Source organism: Aulonocara sp. 'chitande type north' Nkhata Bay, linkage group LG4 (assembly GCF_057382095.1).
Source record: "Aulonocara sp. 'chitande type north' Nkhata Bay isolate Kocher_YH1m ecotype deep benthic linkage group LG4, A_spYH_male_GT1.1, whole genome shotgun sequence".
Classification (NCBI taxonomy): domain Eukaryota; kingdom Metazoa; phylum Chordata; class Actinopteri; order Cichliformes; family Cichlidae; genus Aulonocara; species Aulonocara sp. 'chitande type north' Nkhata Bay.
The window spans coordinates 4524411-4546260 of record NC_141347.1 but is presented as its reverse complement, the minus strand read 5'-3'; the positions used below and the strand labels follow the sequence as shown (position 1 = coordinate 4546260).

At 41.7% G+C, this 21850-nt stretch overlaps 2 protein-coding genes across 9 annotated transcripts in view; one reads left to right on the top strand and one right to left on the bottom strand.

Moving 5' to 3' along the window:
- Positions 1–849: 849 nt before the first annotated feature.
- Positions 850–15790, bottom strand: prpsap2 (phosphoribosyl pyrophosphate synthetase-associated protein 2). 3 transcript variants are annotated; one of them, XM_086288031.1, is made up of 11 exons: positions 15660–15790; positions 13030–13190; positions 12181–12233; positions 6900–6966; positions 6639–6811; positions 6391–6506; positions 5524–5579; positions 5184–5332; positions 5017–5087; positions 2299–2445; positions 851–2231 (listed from the first exon to the last, which is right to left on the bottom strand). In XM_086288031.1, exons 2-11 carry the CDS (start codon positions 13110–13112, stop codon positions 2073–2075), a joined length of 1074 nt encoding a protein of 357 aa, XP_086144157.1. In that variant the 5' UTR covers positions 13113–13190; positions 15660–15790; the 3' UTR covers positions 851–2072. The 3 variants fall into 3 exon arrangements, with proteins under 3 accessions (XP_086144156.1, XP_086144157.1, XP_086144158.1); XM_086288030.1 differs by having other exon boundaries at positions 850–2231; positions 5017–5332; XM_086288032.1 differs by lacking the exons at positions 12181–12233; positions 13030–13190; positions 15660–15790 and adding an exon at positions 10599–10808.
- Positions 15791–20510: 4720 nt separating this feature from the next.
- Positions 20511–21850, top strand: part of caskin1 (CASK interacting protein 1) — a 122477-nt gene continuing 121137 nt past the window's right edge. For 5 of the 6 annotated variants that reach the window (XM_086288028.1, XM_086288026.1, XM_086288027.1 and 2 more), the window contains exon 1: positions 20511–21266. In XM_086288028.1, the coding sequence (XP_086144154.1) occupies positions 21173–21266 (94 nt within the window). In that variant the 5' untranslated portion in view covers positions 20511–21172. The remainder of the gene's footprint in view (positions 21267–21850) is intronic. The other variant, XM_086288029.1, reaches the window with a different exon arrangement.

Sequence of the window (21850 nt, the reverse complement as noted above, 5' to 3'; positions counted from 1 at the left end):
TTCCCTTTATTTCCGTTCAAAGGCCAAGTCAGGTCTGCGACGTAGGCGTCAGACAGCAGAGCGATTTTCCATTTTTCTGCTCATGTTCGACTTAACTCATTCAAAGTACCTTTATTAGAATTAAAAATTTTAGTGAAATAAAGTTTGCTTTCATATCTACTGATATTATTTTATTATTACATAAAATAGCACAAGGTTCAGCTAGCTTTGCACACAGGTACATTTCAGAGCCTGTACTTTTATCACTTTTACTTAAGAGGTTGAATCAGTGCTTCAGCTTTTACTGGACTATTTTTAACACTAGTATCTGTATGTCTACTTAAAGTTCGCAGCATTGTACAAACCGATGGGTGACATCATCAATATTCCATCCTTTAAATACAGTATATGATTGTAGTTACATTAAACAGATATTTCAACAATATGTCCGGACTCATTTGGTTTCATCCAGTCCACTTAGATAAAACAGTAATGACATTAAGTGTAATATTACTACATTAACCTCCTAAGACCTGAACTCTTTCATGGCAGCATTTATAATTTTTCTTTGCTATTTGGGTTAATTGGGACCAAAAGAATGTAAAAACAAAGAATTACCAATTTTTTTTTAACCTAAAATAATGAGATCCACATATGAGGACATTTGTTTCAAATTTTGGTAGAACAGTGGCAGCATGATGTCCTCGTAGGTGGATATCAGGCTCTTGTAGAGAAAAATTACGTATTTTGGTCTCGACGTCCCAAAATGTGATGTCCACATATGTGGACGCCAGGTCCTGGGAGGTTAATATGGAAACAGCATTTCATGCTTTCAAGCAAACACGGTCCCAGTTATGAAGCTACAAACCACCACAGCAGAAGACATTTTCCTTTCATAGGTTATCTTTATTCATATTAAATCCAGAAAATAAATACAAAACATTTTGGGAGCATCTGATAAAGTGACAAAGACCCGCTTCAGTCAAGTTTTGCTAGTCAGAAAAATGCATTTTTCCTGTTTTAGCCACAGTTTGAAGTTTTATTTAAACTTGGACAATGTGTTGAAACAAACTTCTTCGGTCTCCCTCACAGGGATCTAACAATGGAAGATTTCCAGTTTATGAAGAACAACCTCAAACTTCTAACCAGAGACTGACTGCACTTTAAATCTGGAACTGGAGCGTCAGGTTTTAATCATCCAGAGCCCTCCTCAGTCTGGGAGTGTTTATTTGTGACACGAACAAATATTCAACACTAAGTATTGAGATGATGGCACATTTACATGGATGACTTACTGTCATTAAATGGAACATCCAATTATCAAGATCCAAAGACTTCCTGTTAAACGCAGGTCAACATTAGCATTTAGTAGATTTGACACCAGATTAACATCTAAACACTATGGCATCCACTCAGACGTATGGCTGCTGGGACCAGTCGAAATGAGCCGTGTTAGTTGCACATTCAGACACCACAGAAATAATCAAACACACATTTGGATTTGAACATGCACAACATGTGGTCATTAGCCGTGAAGCGTATATTCCAGAGTTGCTAACGAGGGCGAGGTGTAAAAGAGCAGCGAAGGCCTGTGTGTTGTGTCCTGTGGAAGGCACCGACATTATCAGTACAATCTCCTTTACTAATAACATCAGACACATTCAGTGCTAACAAACGAGTGCTAACATGAGCTGATTTAACCTCGACATCATTTCTATGGGGGAAAGACACAAGACAAAAGGAACTGAGGCGTGTGGAGCGCAGCCACCGGAGAGCTCGGCAGTAATCCCTTAATATCCACTGGGGACACTAATCAGAGAGTGTGTGTGTTTGGTCAAAGCTATGAACAAAACTAGGTGTGCTTAGATACGCATGCATGAGAGTGTGTGTTCAGTCACCACATCCTTCAGCTGCAATCAAAGGACAGGTTAGCATTCATATTCGTATGTTATGATAGAGGTAGCACTTCAGGGTGCTGACTACGCTCATCGTTCATCTATGTATCAGGAGAGGACTGAGAAGGCAAAGTGTGTGTGTGTGTGTGTGTGTGTGTGTGTGTGTGTGTGAGTGAGTGAGAGAGTGAGACAGGTTATTCAGTCGTCCACTCCGATGTTGCGGAACAGGTAGGACATGGACTCTCCGTTGTGGATGCGGCGGATGGCCTCTGACAGGATCATGCTGATGTCCACCGTCTTGATCTTTGGACACTGGAGCTTCTGGAGTTCGTGGGGAATCGTGTTGGTCACCACCACCTGGAGACAATGACACACGTGAGGAGGCGGCGGCCATGCTGACGGAAGCCTAAGAACGACGACTCACCTCATCGATTGCCGACTCCTCTATGAACCTGGGGGCGTCTGAGGAGAGGAGGCCGTGTGTCGCCATGACAAAAATCTTGTAGGCCCCTCTTTCCTTCAGCGTCTCCGCTGCTGCCACGAAGCTGTCCACATCATCGATGATGTCATCCTGGGGACAAACGGGCATGGTTTTAAACGTGCTGAGGACAGTCCGCCCCACCCAACCTCCTTTCGGTGTTCCTGATGCGGCGCAGTAATTTTGCCTAGCTCACCCTCCTCTCTCAGTTCTTCCCATATGGATGTTGAACTTTTATTTTTACGTTAACATCATCGGTAATTTGTTCCGGAAACTTACATTCAGTAAATCTTCTAGTGCTCCAATTAATGATCAGTTTTAGAACTGATTTGCACACTCACACCCATCCAGAACTGCAGTTTACTGAAATATGACAAAGAAAAGAATCTAATTCTCACTGAGCGTTTTCCACCTGGGACACCTACTGCAGGTAAAGCTTGTTCCTCATACTTCAGACCTGCTTATAGAACAAAATGTCTGAGTTTGCGTCAGTTAGCGACTACGCAGCTTACTGGGGCTAATCTTTGGAAAACACCCAGAAGCTGTTCTAATGGTCATCAAGCCCGGTCTGTACTGATATATACCAAGGTTTCAAAACTGCTCGTTCAGGGCACAGAGGAGCGGGATCATTTTCCACATTACTCAACAACATTCCTCCTTTTCTGACTGAGTGAAAGAGTCGACCCACACCCAGACAGTTCAGTTCGACAGGACAAAAATGAGCAAAATCACAAGATTTAATGTTACGTTATGGAAACATGTTACTGTAACAGCTGTGCAGCTATCTCCTCTTTGTCCTGCTAGTCTTTAGAGGCCAATTTCTGCAGATTACCAGTGTGACTGAATTCAACTTCATGTTTGTATGAAAGACCTGTGAGTGAGTGAGCTGGCACTCCAAGAATCATTAACCCTTTAAGACCTACCATAGAACCAAGTCTGCCAGAGCTTATTATATTTTTACATGCTGTGGAGCCATTTTTAGGAGCATTTCAAGTTGCTATACATCAATACAACCATTATAGCCCAAATATTAATAATATGCATGCATTAAGTGCATAGTAATTACATAAATTGCAAAAAACTACAAAAAAAAATAAATAAAAATTTTATTTTTTTAACATATATTTCTAGTTAGAGAAATTTAAGAGGCTTATGCCTCAAAACTGTAAATACAAAAAAGTTGCACAAAATAGTTTCCCACCACAGGAAATTTATTTTGAGTGTCTTCATAGTTTTATTTTTGAAATACACCAATTTTTATATAGTGCAGGAAAAACGAAAATAAATATTATAGTGCAAATTTGCAAAAAAGCAGCATATGCATCAAAATAAACTATTTCCAGCAGTGCAATATGAAGCATCCCAGAAACAACACAGGAAGTCATAAAGTCAAAGATAACTTTTAAAAACACCAGTATAGGCTCATGAGGCCCTGATGGTAAAAAACTACATTTCCGCAAAATGACGTCACTTCCGGTTTCGGGCAGGTCATGGCGGACATGCGAGAGTTCGCACTGATGGACGTAGGAAGTGTTACAAACAGCTGATCGGATCGGCGAAGCGTGTTTCTGGAATATTATGTTTTTGTTGCTGCTTTTTATGCAGCTTTTGCAAAGCTGTATGTGGAAGGAAACTGTGACCAAGGACAAGCTGATGGGATCAGATGTAAGTACAACTCCTCCGGTTTCATATGCAAATAAAACTATTGCGCTAGCTTACGTGGTTGCAGAGCTACCGGGATTTAAAAATAGTTATGCAAAACGGAGCGTGCTGCTCTGACCGGCTCTAAAGGGTTAATAGAAATATATTCTGTGAGGGAAACATGGAGGCTGTCCCACCTCTGCCCCGAGAGATCCAACCAGCAGTCACACAAGGACAGGATCAGCATCGTGTGCTGAGGCACTGATGCATGACAGTTTAAAATATACATATATATAAAATGTAACTGTACTTGGCTAACTGTGTTCATAGCAGGAGTTATCAGGGTATTTGTCGAGTGCTGGGACTGGTATGAGTAAACAGACACAGATTAATGAAGCTGTGTAATGTGTGACAGAGATCAACATGCTTTAAACTTTAGTTTAGGGCAAAGTCACCATTCAGGTGTGTTTGAGTGTGTTTTCTAATCACTTATGACTAATAAATCTATAAGTGACACACTTTCATACTAACTACTGCACCACAGAGACGACTCCTGATTGGCTAGACTCGCTTTCTCACAGTTTCCTCTCAGTCTTTGTGAAAACGAGATGACTGCTAATGGTAACGCTGTCCTTACATCTAATGCTGGTTCACCTCAAAAAGGATTCAGCGAGTGAAAGGGTGGATTTCATTTTGAAGTAATTAAAGGACTTTTCCTCACAGCAGTTCATGCTGATCGTGTTCGTTTGGGGCTTTTTTGTTAGACTGTTGATTAATTGGAGGGAGCAGCCACCACGAGTCAGGAAGTTGTCAGGAAGCTCACAGCTACATCCTCTCAGCAAACTACTAACTCTCACTGTTACTGTGAACTCATTATGGCTGCAGGTACCGCTGACCGACTTCTCAAAGTGCTGCCTCAGTTTCCTGCAGCCACTTTCACTCACACGCATTTTCAAGTGGGTCGATTTGACATATTGTCTACATTGACATCCCAAAATTCGGAAACTGTGCGTCATCTCTCACCACTATGATGGCGATGCGTCCTCCGACGTCTCCCACCACAGTGATGGGGGGCTTCTCTTTAGGGATCAACACTGGAAGGGAACACAGACAGTGAGTCCTGCTGTGATTCATACGGGGTGCACAAAGTCCTGCGTGTGACGAGTTCTTTGCAAGTGTGCGTGCATTACATGGTATCTCCATGCTGGGGTGAATGGCTCCGGTGGTCTTGACGGTGGGTGGGGAATGTCGGCCGTCTACTTGGTCTGATTCGGCGTCCTGAGCTTCTCCGTGGATCACTGCGATACCCAGACGCAGCCGCTCGGCGAACGACTGAGCCCTGCGCACACCAAGTCAGCAGCGCTTCACAACTTACTCCAATACAAGACACACAGACACCAGCCTGAACTCATGTCACACTGTGACAAAAATAAAAGCACTACAAAAAGGAAGTGAGCAACAAGCTGGCCTCATCAGCAATGGTAACACAGATAAAGGCGACTTCGTACAGACGAGAGGAGATGAGCCTACCTTTTGGCAGAAGCTGGCGACTTGGCAACAATCACAGCGTTTCGGTAGTCGGGGATCTGAGGGGGAGGAGACACAAAACTGAGGTCAGAGTTACATACGGTTAAGCACACAATAGCTTATCCAATCAGAACTCAGCAAGCAAGAATATCAAGCTTCTTTGTTTCTCTACGTGTTTAATATATGTTCATATCCAGGTGTCAGCAGGCATGCCTGGATAGATAGTTTAGCAGGTGTGTACTGCAGGTTACAGACTCCTAAATTTAAATTACATCCTAAATAATATCCCAGTATAAAAATGGACAAACTGGTCTGTTTAAAGAAAGTTCAAAACAAGTTTCTTTGTTGTATAAGGTGACCTTTGTCCATGTGCTACTTCCAGCAGAAGTGATGGTGTTTCAGGTGTGATGGTGCTCTGCAATATTACACTGGACCAGGTAGCTTTGGACCTTGTTCCCATTTACTAAACTGATTTTGTATGTAATAGCAGGCAGAGAGCCCCTAACGTCAGCAAAACAGCCTTGCTAATATGAACACTGTAACTGGGTGGATGCTCATGCTAGATGTGGTGCAAGTGTCAAAGAACGATGTCAGGAAAATACAGCTAATCCCTTCAGACTGGCTTTTGTTTACGAATGAAATTAGTAAGGAAAACGTGGCCATCTCGGGCACAGAAGCCCCTCCCACCTGCTCCCACCCGAGTCAGCCAATCAGAAGTAAGCTTAAAGGGAGAGGAGCTAAAATGACACACAAGAGATGAACTAATGTAGAAAAGTATCAAAAAAGCATCAAATTTGTTAAAGTTAAGACTAGAAACAATAAAAGTGATAGAAATGAGGCGTGTGTGTCACATCTGTTTTTAGAAATGACCTCTTCCTGGATATATTGCAGCAGAAACGGGGAGGCTCTCAAATTGTCCACTGGGATGTTGAAGAAGCCTTGGATCTCTTTCTGATGGAGGTCCATGGTGATGAGGTGGGTGAGGCCTACACAAACATGGTCATGTCAGCTTGTAACATGTCTGTGGTTTGTACAGATCATGTATTTGAAATACTACGATATGTGACATTGAATAGTGTCCTGTCTTCTTCTTGAGTGCTTTAAAGGGACAGACTCACCAGCTTTACACATCATTGATGCAACAAGCTTGGACACGATGGAGCCCCTCTTCCTCATCTTACACTGCTTGCTGTAGGGGAAGTAGGGGAGAACGCCCGTGATGCTTTTGGCGCAGGACGTCCTGCATGCGTACACCATGATCAGCATCTCCATTATGGTGGTGTTCACGTCCCTGAAGTGCAGAGAGACAAGCAGACGATTACACGTGAGGGACACGTTTCTGGGGAAACGTCCAAATAAATATTTGTCTTCTCTCTTACTTTGACATCGTTTGGATGACAAAGACATCTTTGCCTCGCACCGACTCTTGGATCTGTACCCGCGTTTCTATGGAAACAAAAAGCGGATGTGAGAAGGAAAGAGCAGAGAGAGAATGTGCGCGCACACAAACATGCACTGAGCCTCACCGGTACACGCCCCCTAACAAAGCCTACAACAGCCTGTCAGCCTCATTACCACCTCCACCCTCACTGTCCTAAATCGTAGACACTAGCATTCCAAAAATGTGCTTCCCAGGAAAAACAGATGAGAAAACAAAATACTTTCCACACCTGAGAGCTACGCCCACGTTTTATATACAGACCAGGTCTGCTGCTGATGACCAACCGATCGGTCATTTTAAGGAGAAGGAAAAATAAGAGTAGTGGACTAATCTAAAAGTAAGAAAAGCATTCTAACGAGAACACAAAGGCTGGTCATAGAAATGTTACACCGACCACGAAGAGCGTGGTTGAGCATTGCTACAATCGCATACAACTGCTCATTTATGTCAAAGCTTTGCTTGTTAACATTGTAGGAGCTGATGAGCCAGAGCAGCAACAACTCCTGAGTCACACATATCCCTACTACACACTAAGAAAGAAACACAACCCCTCCGGACATGTTAAACCATTACACCGTTAAATCTCCGTTACTGTTACCACACTGTCAGCTGAACTGAGAAAAACTGGATTAAATACTTTGCTGTGTATAAATGGAACAAGCTACAATATTTCAAGTCTGTCTGCAACTACTCGTGTTTTCTTAATTTGTTACGTATAATGTGTCATTTTAATGTGTAGCAGTCCATCTTAATGTTTGTACTTCGTGCTTTCATTTAAACACACAGGTCTCAAGGACACAATCAGGTCTCCATCATGTGTCACAAAAGAGGTAATAAAATGCAACGTGTTTCAACATTAGATCCATATATTAGTGTAAGTTGAGTAAATATGGAAATTTAAGGTTATGGAATTTGCATTTTTAATATGCCCATGATGCAGTTATTTATTATTAGTAGTATTATTAGAAGAAACTAACATAGTAAAGTAGCTACAGATTGTTATTTGCAATTGTATCCTAATGCTGGACTAAAAAAAAGCTTGTAAAGGGGTTTAGCTGCGTCACTACACAGCATGTTGTACAGTAGCAGCACAGACCGCTGCAGGTCACTGACAGCAGTAATGGCAACAGCACAGCCCTCAGATATGCAATATATCTCCCTCCATAAATTCAACGCCATGCATTTATGGAGGGAGGTGCACATGGTGTCACGTTTTAAACAGCCGTATTCCTCATTATGGTTCAACCCTTCTGTCTGTGTTGGGAAAACTGTTTACTGGAAACAATGGCTTACAAAGGGAAAACACAATACAGGTGATTTATGTACAGAAATCATGGTTAGAACTAGAGGAAAATAAGATGGTACACAGATTTTACTTTCTTGCATCTAGGTTTCTACTTACCAATAACATATGCTGGAAATGTCAAGCAGAACCAGAAAGCGTTATACAATCTGGGACTCTAAATGCATTTTCCCATTTTGGAAAATAAGATTACAACGTTACAACAGTGTCACCAGGAATATGCCTACTGGGGGACCAACAGTAATGCCTAATATTTCCAAACACCAGAGTACAGCGATCCAGGTACAAGGCTGACTGCGATTCATATGAACATGCTGCTGGCCAGGCTAACTGACGATACCGAAAACTCTCTTGCAGGGACGATCTGACGCCACGAAGGAACGCAGATTCTGAGAAACACTTTTTTTTGTTTGTCACGGTTTTGTTCCCTCTGAGGACGTATGTAAAAACATGAAGCATTTCTTTTATATTATTATTTTGGTATGATATGTGCTGACCTGGCTGCTGTATGTTGTAAGTTTTGTAATTAGTTTGTTTGTTATAAAAATAAAAAGGATAAATGACATAAAGGTTGCAGCTGGGGGAATAACTTGAGTGACAGCTTCAGCTTTTCTTGCTGGGCTAACAACTTGACACAGGGCCACTTTCTTTATTGGTTAGTATTATTGGTTAGTACCAAGTGCCTTTTCAGGGTCAAATTCAAGCACTTTTTAAGCACTTTCAAGGTCCATTTTCAAGCTTTTCCAGCCCCCTCCCTCCCGCCAAAAAAAAAAAAAAAGAATGCATGCTTCAATTCGCATCACCTCATGTGAACATTAAAACAAATCATCCCAGGTGAACTTAAACACCTTTGTTCCCCTTTTGTTAAGACACAGAAAAACGTAACACACAAATATACTGCAAAAGGAAACGGTCGCCTTATCGTGTATAAACTCAAAATGCACATTTCACTTAAAAATTAAGATGTGAACAAATCAACTTGTTAGATTCTCCTGTTGGAAAACAAAAAAGAAATAAATAAGTCTTCTCATCAGATATTGATGCTTCTTTCCTGTGTGACAAGAAATAGGAGACAGATATTTGTTTGTTTTTTAAGTTAATTCCCAATAAAACCACATGGATCACTCATATTACCATTATTTCAAATACTCCAAAAAGCTGGTGTCCAGGGTTTAACTGGCTGTTTTTGACTACTTTTGATTTGGCCTCTATATTTCACCTTTAAAAACTGTTTATCTTGCCAATCTGTTATTTTCTCATTTTGACATAATGTGTCAGCACAATTTATCTAAATTCAGACAAAATGTAAAATACGAGTAGAAAGTGATATTTTTGACTGTAAAAACCACAAACATGTTTAACGAATCATTTTCATAACTTGAAATGAAAATAGAAATTTTACATTTTTAAAAAATATGCACAAGTTTTGCAAACAACAAAGTTATGTGGTTATATAGAACAATCAAGTGTTCTGCATCAAATAAGAAGGCACAGAAATTATTTATGCAACTCCAAAAAATAGTTTGTGTCACTATAACACATGAGAACAGCTCAGGGATAAACCTGCAGGTCTGACAGCAGCTGTGTCACTCAGCGTTTACACTGCAGTCTGCCTTTGGTGGCTTTAAGGCAGCAACTGTTCACTAGTAGAACTGACACACAAAACAAAACAACGACTACACACTAACTACACAAGACAACACACTAACCTGAGACTCCAAACACGGCAAACGTCACAAACCTCTCAGTATCAAAACTCTCGCTCTCTCGCTCTCTGTCACTCCTAAAGCTTCCCAAACAACCAGATGCCACATGTTGCCATATCATTTTTTGATTGGTCGACATGGTACATTTTTCCACCAATAGGGAAGGAGTGTTTTTTCCTTTTCTTTTTTCACTCAGAAGCAAAGCGTGTTTGCTAGCGCTCTCCTTAGAAAACGCTGTTTTTATCGTTTCTTCCGGAGTAAACAGCTGTTTTATTCAGAAAAAAACAAACAAACAAACACCGGTTTTACGTGGCCTATCAACACAGTTTAAACACTGGTATGTAGTTTGAAGTCCGCACGTTGACCCAAGTTGAAATGGAGACTTTGGCTCCGTCAACCCCAGAGGGTTAATCAGAAAGCCTAAGTTAGCTAGTTATGCATCGGGCTAATGTTAAGTAACGTTAGCTAAGTTCACAGCATATTCCATAACAGCGTGCCATACTGCATCACACTCAGTGCGTTTCAATCATTGCTCCAGCGAGTTTGATAGCAAAATAATAATAATCATAATTTTAAAAAATAGCATGTGTAACGTACACGTACTGGAAAATTATTTACTAGGACTCACCTATCATGCTGGAGAGCGCAAACTCCGCCATTGTTGTTTTCCATCAAACACTCATTAAAACAGCAGCCTACAGGTATGTTAGCGCACTCATCCCCGACTGTCCGAGGGAGGGGCGGGGTCACACGTTGAAACAGACGTAAGGCAGCCAGGCGGGGAAATTTTTCTTTTACATTTTGTGACTCATTTTATTTTTATATCTGATAAGAAAACTATTCAATCAGATAGTTATTTGTGGTGAATGAAATACAGCTACACTTTCAAGCACTTTTAAGCACCACATCTGAAATTCAAGCACTTTTCAAATCCTTGAAAATTCTATTATGCATTATCAAGGATTTCAAGCACCCGTACGAACCCTGTCAAACCCATTCCCAAACACCAGTAATGAGAGAAACTGTTCCAGTGGTGAATAATGCGAAATGCTTCGCGTTCTACTGCTTAGAAACTTTTAAAAGTCAGCACAGTCATGGCCCAGTACAAGCCCAGTACAAGCCCAGTGGACGGTTGTGATCTTCTAAGAGGAAATTTATTTGCAACAGGAACAGACTCAGTTGAAACGGTGACCTTGTGTCTAGCACTGCTGTCATGAAAGGGGAACAACAAGTGTTTCAGTTTCTGCTTTAAACGCTCTCACAAGCTCAACGATAAATTTAAACCTACACTTTTGAAGCATTTTATTAAATGTACAAGGAGAAAACTCCACAAATACAAGCAGAAACACTTATATAGTATGTTCCATAAAAATTTGTCACTTTTTAAGGGGAACATTTTTTTCAAGAAACCTAAATCGTGTGACTTGCAGCTGATTAAAGGAAGTTTTTGTACAAAAATCAAAGACTTTGTTTCTAAACGTTTGAGATATTAAATATAGGATGGCAGTACTAACTGTTGGTGGGTGAGAAGGATTGAATAATACTAATAAAAAATGTCACGACACTACATATCATACACTTTACAACAGACTTGAAAGAATTCAAAGAACATGAAGCTTTAACTTTGAAGTTAAGGTAACCTGATGACAAACACAGTAAAACTAGAAATCATTTTTCAGTTTGCAATTTACACGATCTCGTCCGCTTTAGTTCGGATGAGGTTTGTGTGATAGAGCCGAGACGGCACCAGAAGGCTGTAAGCTTCATGTATTTGGAATTACAGCCGCAGCTAACAGCATTCCCCAGCACTTATTACTCTGCCATGTATTTTCATTTAGGTTGTTGTTGTCCATCACATCAATGTCCACCGCCCATTTTTACCTGGTCATCTAATTGTCAAAAGCCCAGAGAATTAATTTTGTTCCAAAACAGTTGCAGATATAATTTTTGTTAATCGACAAAGCAGTGAGCTACATATAATATTCTTTTTTATGCAGATGATGCGTGTCCAACTCTTCTATAACTCCTGTACTCTGCCTTTATAGAGGTTTTCACTGGAACCTCATTCTCAGCATTCATTACTCGCAGAGCTATTTCCAAATAGAATCTTTTCATTTAAGCATTTTCTAGCTGCTACAGCTTTAAACTAGGAAGACACTAAATGATTGTTTTTAAAGAATCTTGTAGCATGTATTATTATATGAGCTTACCTCTGTTAGCTTCCTGGTACACCTGCACCTTGCCAAGCTCCACCCCTAAACGCCTGAGAAAGAAAATGACAAAACAACAGTAAATAAGTTTGTTTAAAGTTGAAACAAAAAAATGAATTTTTAAAAAAACAACCCACAACCAAATATATGTATAACATTTAAAAAATGTACTATTCATTTGGAAATGCAATAAGAAGCAGTGTTTACATCCTGGTGCACAGTGAGGTATTTAGTGTCCACTAAAGCAGCCAAACACTGTTTGTTCTATAAACACATGCAGACTCAGATGTCCTTGTGCAGTCCAGGTTTGGACTCTGTGCATTTAAAGTACGTTTGGACTGTAGGAATTTTCGGTTTACACAGAACATGATGAAACACTAACAAAGCAACCACACACGTTCTGTTAAAATGAGGCTACACACCCTTTACCCATTATTAGTTTAGCTCTGCAGACAGCTGTCTTTTGAGTCTTTTATCTCCCTTTTAATTAGAAAACGGTTCCTTTTTTAAAGGTTTATGCAATGATGGGAGTTAAGCGTATTTGATGAGCTGGTGACAGGGAAGGTGGGCAGGACAATCATCCTGTTGTTTCGGGAAGGTGGCTAAAAACAGAAAAGACAGCACATAAGGACTGCGTATGTAGGCTCATGCTATCAATAAACACACATGTTAAACAGAAGAAGCAAGAGCAAAACATGTCTTCTTGACACATGTGAGTTTAAATGTCCCTTTTTTACCATATGAGACAAAAGAAAGGAGACCGAGATTCTCCTGGAGGACGTGTATGGGCTTTGACTCTAAAATAACCCGTCTTGCTTTGTGTGTCTGAGTGCATGTCTAAGAACTTACTCTGCAATCCTCTTGCCCAGCTCTCGGCTCGAGGGGTGCGAGTTGGCGGTGAAGATGACCAGGCCACCCTTGGTGTGGTTCATGTCTCTGGGGTCTCGGCCGCTGCTCTCCCCACACTCAGGCAGTGGATCCCTGGGCACCCACGCTGCACTGAGCCCTTCCTGTGACAAAAGAGGAGGGCGGTTACTTCCTTTAAAAAAAGGTCCTCCAAAAAATGGAAACAGGAAACAGATTTGGTTTAGTCCTTAAAGACGTACAGTCAAAATGCCACCTGTAAACTTAATGACTGCAACATCATTTAACACCTCAGTTTGTAACATTGATTACAAGCTTAACATGTAAACTTTTTATGAAATCTCAAGGAAAATTAAAAATAGACAGAAAAAATAATGGAATAAATCCTAGATTTAAAACTAAAACGTTGTCGTTTTACTGATGTCAAGTCCAGGAACCATTTTTCTTCTAAATGGTTTAGTGGTCACTGCCAGACTTCCCTCTTTTTAAATGATCGAGAACAGTGCTTAGTTTCAATGCACAGCAATCACCACTCTCACAATTACTGAAGTCTGACACTCACTCTGCAAACTAATGTTCACGGATTTAAACAAGTTTCTGGTAACAGCAGCCTCCACCACTGAGCGACAGCACTGTAGGATTCATGGTAGAATCCTTTTTTCCACAATATCATGAATAAAATGCATATTGGTTAAAACAACATTGGCTCTCACAAAGAATCATGTGATCCTGCAGAAAGCAGATACCACAGCTTTGCAATGCAAGCCCCGTTTACCCAGTCACACAAAGGTCCTTTTTCTATGCCCGTCTCACATGTGCAATTCAATTCAATTTATTTATACAGCGCCAAATCACAACAAGTCGCCTCAAGGCGTTTTATATTGTAAGGTAGACCCTACAATAATACATTTAGAGAAAAACCCCAACACTCACATGACCCCCTATGAGCAAGCACTTTGGCGACAGTGGGAAGGAAAAACTCCCTTTTAACAGGAAGAAACCTCTGGCAGAAGCAGGCGGGGGGCAATCTGAACCGGTTGCAGCCGGCCGTATGTGCACACATACTCACACTCCAGTAGTTGCACTGGAAGCAACTGGGGGTTCATTATCTTGCCCAAGGATATTTTGACATCCAGACTTGGTAGCGACTGGTAGACAACGATCTACCCCCCAAACCACGGCCGCTCCAAATCATTAGCCAATGAGCAAGTGCTTTCATCCATACAGTCTGCTTGGTTTTGTTTGTTTTTGTTTTACAACCAACACGCATCTCAAGAACAGGACTTCAGAAACCAATGGCTGACATCACAGAAGTTGCATCCATGTTTTATAACAACTATGATCCAAATATATGCAACTCCCGCCAAGTTAAACCATTTCAATAAAAATATACCAAACATCTAAATGTACAAAGTCTAGAAGACTAACATTATGTAACAAAGTAACATTTAATGATTTCAAAATTTTGGTTCCCCAAAACACAATTATTAAAGAAGGAAGAAAAAAAAACAGAAAAAAGACCCAGTGTCCCACTCACTGGATAAAACAAACAATGGCAAACAGCCCAGGAGAAAGAGAAATATGTGGCCAATGTGGTGGCTGCAGCAGCATTTAGGACAGTAAATGGTAACCATGCAGTTTTTTGTGTGCACTTTGAATTGATTTAAATTTGAGTATCAGATTACCACGCGTGGGACTGGGACAGGTGGTTTGTTGTTCATTTTATTTGCTTGTCTTTGTTTATGTTAAAATATGATAAATATATTTTCTTTTTAAGGTAAGAATTAAACAAAAAGGGAATAAGCTTTTATTATGGGGGGGCTCCTTATCTTTTTTTTTTTAAACACAACACTATCCACATCTACTCAGATGCCACTTTTAGCTTAAAAATTCATGCTTCTCTTCACAGTGCCTTACACGTCTGTCTTGCTGAATAAAAGGACTTGCATATGCATTAGAAACAAAAAAAGGTTATAGTTTGGAGTATATGCAGCAGGAAAGGCTTTTATTAAACAGGTTTGCATGTGCATGCATATTACAACTGTAGAACAATAGAGAAAGCAAAGAGACTGGGAAACAATGAAGTGTCAATACAAACCCAAATGTATGCGACCACTCTATTAACCATTTATTTAAACACAAAACACTGTTTTGAGAGGTGCACGACGTTTAATAAGGTCCCTCTATAGCATGTAATAGGTGGTATAAACAGTACAAACAGTCACGACATTAGCTTCCTCGTGTTGCTAAGCTAGTCGGATTTCACAGTGCATGATGCCATTTGTTATTCTGGAATGAATACGTTAAGTCAAGCTGCGTGGTGAAACTGTGTCTGCATGACTATTATACACAAGAAAGTAGAGGAATAACAGCCCATTCAACCCCAGCTACCACCAAAATGTATAGCTGTAACATCATGATATAGCTTTAGGCTAGCCTGTGTTACCATAAGTACTAACGCGATAGCTCAACACATAATGGCAAGCCAAAGCTCCTGACTGCGCGAGTTGATTCTTCACGCGTCGGAAAGCAAGCCTGTCTGTACGGTAGGCAGAAAACACAACCTTTTTTTTTTTAAATCCAATAAATGAAGCAAAACTAACACGACTCCTCACCAGCTTGTGTGTTAGATCCGGTTACAACCTGCAACCAACAGTATTTGATTGTACGAGCCTCCGTCGGGCTCTTTCCAACCTGTTCCCCTGACTCGAACAGACTGTGAGGTTCGGTTTTGACGGACGTATGACTCAACCAATCAAAGACTAGAAAATTCTAAAGGGTCGGCCTTAGGCTGCATTCAAGTACTCTGAAAAATATTACATTTAAAACCCGTAGACAAGACGAGTTATTGGAGACAAGCGATTTTTTTTATCATTAGTCGCAATTACATGTAAAATGCTAAACGGAATACATTTTTCAGCGAGGTTTATTAATATGTTGTATTTCTCCTTCATGTTTATTCGCTAAATCTTGTTTCAAATTGCCTACAACTGAGGTTGGCTAATTTTCAGAATTTCCTGAAGATGTTGAACTCAACCTGTACTGCTGTCGTAGTGACACATGATTTTCAAAACACTGAGCAATAGCAATGGCTGCTCGGTCACAAGTGTTTTATAATGTGATTTGCCCCTTTTCTTTAGGTCTTTATGATAACTATACACAGGTACAAATTACTAACGAAGCCAACCATATACTTATATATTTACTCATATATTAACCACTTTCTACATAAAACTAGGTGTAAAATCCCCAATGCTTTTATCCATCACAGATCTCTGGGAAACAGAGGTTCAAAGACTACCCAATAAAGGTGTGTGCTCTTGGACCGGCCACTTGAGGGCACTCTGTTTTTATGGAAGCTTCACACGAACACTCCCAGCTCCAGCACATGCTACATGAAGTGACTTTCAAGCTTTAAATAAACACGATTTCATGATGTAAAACAGTCCTGCTGCCTAATTAGAATTACTACATTTTCCCCCTATAATTTAACCCTTATTCATGTGACCCAGACAGGTAGATGAGTACAGACAAATCAAATGTAGTTTGAAGATATTTATTTCAGTGGAAAAAAACTCTTGTTTTTCTCCCTTTTTCTCATTCTTTGTTGTGAATGTGAATTTCACTAAAGTGTCAAGTGAAAAGTGTCAACACGTGCTCAAAGATATAACAAGAAAGGCATGAGCCACTTGTCTCTGAGACAAGTGGCTCATGAGTGTCCAGTGTACATATATTGAATCCACTTCTGAAAGCCTCTGCACTTAGCAATAACAGGAGATATGCAAATAGAAACAGGGGGAGGGGCTGCAGGTAAGCACTCTCTAAGTAAGCTTCTATGCAGCAGGCATTAGCATTAACACGCCTCTGGGGTAGTGTGGTTCTTTTGCATTGACAGAGGCATATTTATAAATACTCTACCGGTACCATACGGGCTACTCTTTAGAGTTCTTACATAACTCGCTGGTTATGTGGAGGAGGAAGAGAGCAGCATCCAAGTACTGCTCACTGCCCACACACACACACACACACACACACACACACACACACACACACACACACACACACACACACACACACACAATGGAGAAAAAAGTGAAATAAAAAACGTGGAGGAGGGTGGAGAGGGAAAGAAAACATTAGATTTTGCAGTTGGAAGTCAGGGTCAAATTCTGCAGTGTGTGTGCTCTCTAATTGTCTTCATGACCGCAGCACATGCTGCATGTGTACAAGTGATTATCCCAAAGATCACAATGATTTTTGGCAACACAAGTTTTAACACAAACAGGCCTGATCTTATAGAGAAGCCTCGGATAGAAAGTAACAGTACAATTAGCCAAGTACTGAATTACAGCTTCCCTGTGCTTCTAATTTGTTCAAGTATTTCTCTGTTTCTGCTGCTTCCCATTTCAGCACCACTGTACTTTGGATGACAACACCATTGTTTGAAGGCTATATGTGCGGCTAACAGATGTTGTTAAAGACAAAACTACCCAGCAGCATATTAGTAATCAAAATAACTCCCACCTATAATATCAAATTGATGTACATGTTAATAAATCAAATGTTATGATCCATTAAACTTCATGCACTTGATTCTGCATAATTGAAGTGCATGTCAAAGCTAAAACATTTCAAAGTACAAGTACTACTTCTACTTAAAGGGTGTAAATACCCATTTCTGTACTTTGCAAAGCAGTTAGGCTGCTCAGTGCAAAGCCTATTTCATGTCCATCCATCCATTCATTCGCTTCCGCTTATCCTTTTCAGGGTCACGGGGGGCGCTGGAGCCTATCCCAGCTGTCATAGGGCGAGAGGCGGGGTACAACCTGGACAGGTCGCCAGTCTGTCGCAGGGCTAACACACAGGGACAGACAACCATTCACACTCACATTCACTCGCACATTCACACCTAGTGGCAATTTGGATTATCCAGTTAACCTATCCCCACAAGCTGCATGTCTTTGGACGGTGAATTTCATGTCATATTTCATATATTTGTATGAGGAAAGAAGGAGCTGAAAAATTGTGCCCAGTGTTTTTGTTCACCACATTTACTTCTGATCAAAGAATCTGAATTCCCGTGCCACCCCAATGAAATCAATAAGTTCTAATCAATAAGTAATTTTTAATTAAATTAACAAGCTTCAGTGGTGTGGCACAGTTTTGGGTCGGTCAGCCTCAGAGCAAGACAGTCATGTAGGCGTGAATGTGAGCATAAAAAGTTGTCTTCTCTCTGTGTTGGCCGTCTATCCAGGGTGTAGCTGCCTCCTGACAGCTCGGACAGGCTCCGCCCCCCAATGCTGATTTGGATAAGCAGAAGAATATGAATGGATGGATGGATGAATGAATGGATGGAAGATCCTGTAAGCTATGCTAAGCTAAACTAACTTGCTGGAGGTAGTAAAATCGTATTTGTAGTATTTGAGCTAATGCTCATAATGACAACGGTTAGCAGATCTTTACAATCTTACTCCTGCTTTTAACATGTGAGCCATTGTTTAAAAAGCATCAATGTGAGACACTTATGGCTTTGTAGTAAAAATATAACTGCTTTGATGGCTTTTCTGAAATTCTTTCACCTGTGAGATATTTAAAAAACTATTTTCTTTATTAAAAGTAGAGGTAGGTTTGTGTGAATGTCTTCTAGCTATCCTTGTCATTTATTGGTCTGCTACTTGTCCCAAACGTTGGTCCCCTTTTGTTGGCATTCCTACAAAAATGTCGGGAAGTTCATCCAAGGTTAGCCTCAGCCTACTGAATTCACTAAATTAAGCAATATCTTCTTACTGTGTGTTTTTTTTAGAGAAATTATGTAAGATACTCAAGTGACTTGACAAACTCAGACTAGTGAAGCCCCACGTAGCACCAGATTATTGTCCAGATTTTTGCACTGAACAAGGACTGTGGGCTTTGTCTTTGATGAGATCTCCAATGAGCAGTAATGCCAAACATCAGCTGCATTTGTGGTTTTGGTGCTGATTAGAAATTTCTAGCATTTTAGCATTTGGTTAATATTACTCTTGGCATTAGCTGAAAGCATGTGTATGTATTTTCCTCTAAGTTTAAATAGTTGTTCATAAGATCACACACACGCCTATATCTTGATTTTATAAAAGTATATTTATACATATTATTAACATTAAAAAAACATCTGAATTAAAAGACTTGAGCAGTGTGTGACTTAGTTACCTATCGATATTTACACAACGATTAAAAATATTAATGGAAAAAAGATAAAGGTGAAAATGAAGCGATGGCCAAACATTCAGAGATTCTCATAGATGCTAATCTGAAGGTGCTGCTGAGCACCTGCTCAACTTGCCTGTTTTAGTCGTGATACATGGTCAGAGCTGCCATCCCCTCTGACCATGTATCATTCCATCATCATCACAGTTTTTCTTGCTAACGTACTAAACAAGTTATCAACAACTTTTTCACACTCCATCTTCTCTAAACCACACATAGCGGTTAGCAAGAGGAAACTTATTTATTATGATGATAAATCACAGAAGCTTGTTTGCCTGCTAATGTTAGCTGTGCTTACACACAAAGTGCAGACTGTAAGTCGTCTCAGAGCAGTGAAAGTAGAGACAGCAGCAACAAGCTGGTCTCCCATCAGTTTACCATGAAAGAGCAGTTGCTTATTCACAATGTGCAAACCACCAGAAAGAAGTGTCTAGCTTCTCAGCTTGATCAGCTCAAGTAACGGGAAATGGACGTGCGGGTAAAATGGAGACAACTTAAGTTTCCTATGAGCACAAAACAAGTGGAGCTTTCAGCAACAATAACTCACTCCAGTCACAAGATGGCAGAAAAGTAATCAGCTAGGAGCTTTATGACAGCTATGTCTATTTTTGGATTTGACAAGGTAAGCACTGATTGCCTTGCTTGCCCTGATGGAATGCCATTGGTATATGGAGCTATATGGGTGGGGGTTTAATTTCCTCAAAAAATGTTTTATGTAACACAGTATAGTGGGTTAAATGAACAAAGTGCTGATCCTAGTAGTGTTTATCCAATACCAATGCCAAGTTTATTAGTGATACTTGCCTTGCCTTGAGGCCTTAAACATCTATGTAAAAAAGAAGGTAAGTTTTAATACAAATCTGAAATTGTTTGTGTCGTGCAGCTTTGAATTCAGTCTAACTCTTAGGCTAGAATGCAGGTGTGTAGTCTGATAAGACTTCATCGCGCCAATAAGCAGAAAGGCGTGGCACACCTCCACTCTCTCTGTGTCTTCCTCAATAAATCTCTGCAGCCTCTGCCACAGAAACAGGGCCAGAGAGAGAGACGAGGAGGAGGCGGGAGAGCACCGCGCTCCTGGTCCGCCCACAACTTTCAGCACGAGCCATTTAGCAGTGCGAGCTGGCCCAGCTGTAGAGCGCGCGGGCACGTGCACGTGCCCCCCTTCACTACCTCTGCACACCCCTACCCACCCACCCCACTCGGAGAAAATCATTACCAAATAGCGAGCGCACGCGGAGCTGTGGCTGCAGCCGCGTCACCGCTGGGCTGCGTTTACGACGTAAAGCACACGAGCGGCACATCCTCGGCAGATACGAACAGGCGCGCACCCGCCTTCAAACGCACAACCATTTACGCGCAGTGTGTCTGAGCCTGCGAGGCTTCTCCGTTTGACTCCTTCCTCCCGGTGACCGTCGGTTAATCGTTTAATATCGAGGGCAGCTGCAGCGGGGGTGAGACCGAGGAGCCGGTGAGGCGAATCCTGGAACCCCCACCACTCATCCGCTCCGCCAAAATACGACGCACGCGACGCCGCCGCGCGGCTGCTGGGATCTCGAGCGGCCCGTTAGCCTCCGGTCCCGTCTCCATTCAGCAGCGCTGCACGTAGCCGTGGGAGAACCCGAGAGCATCCCTCCATCCCACCCAGCCTATCCCCACCCCCCTCCCCTCTTTCTCTCCCCCCCTCTCTCTCTCGCTTTCAGCCCCTCTGGACCCGTGCTATGCCGGAGCTCTAGGGGAGAGAGGAGGGGGGGTCTCATCAAGCCAGGGACCTGGGGGGGTGGGAGGAAGGAGGCTTTTCGTGGCCGGGGTGTAGACGTACCCTCCGCGTGGCGAGGCGCCTCTGTATCGGAGGATGCTGGAATAGAGCGGCCGAGCGCGGAAGATGGGAAAGGACCAGGAACTGCTGCAGGCGGTGAAGACCGAGGACCTGCTCACCGTGCAGAAGCTGCTGCAGAGGCCCCGGCCAGGGAAAGCAAGTAAGACAGTCGGTTCTCTCCCACTGCAGAGATGAGAACACAGCTGTGGATTTCTGTTGAAACCCTCCCCTATAGATGCCCGTGTTCAGCCATGGGCAAAAGCTTTCTCTCGCATAGGAGCTGTTCACCGCTGAGATGATGGTGATGTGTGAAGGCTGCATGTGTGAGTCTTCTGGGAGACAGGGGTTTGCATGCATCGGGGTGTATCCGAGAAGATTAGTGGTGTGATTGGAGAGTGGCAGCGCATCTTCAAACCCCTGTCTCTGTACACTGCAGCACAGAGAGAGGGAGGGAACACAGCGTGTGTGTGTTTGGATCTGTGTGTGACCCTGGCTCTCCAGTGACATGATACTGGTGGCCGTGTGATAGTTAAGGTTTCAACATCACAATCAGTGTGACACGACTCCCAGTGTTCTTCTTTTATCCTGCATACTGCGAGGCTCGCTTCACGACTGCTCCTCTAATGGTTTTTTTTCTCCTTCGGGCAGTGTAGCACTACAACATCCAACAATGTTTCACTTGCACAGCCCACTCTAATGTGTGGGCAATACAGAGAGAAGCCAGAGAGAGCTGCAGATAGATCA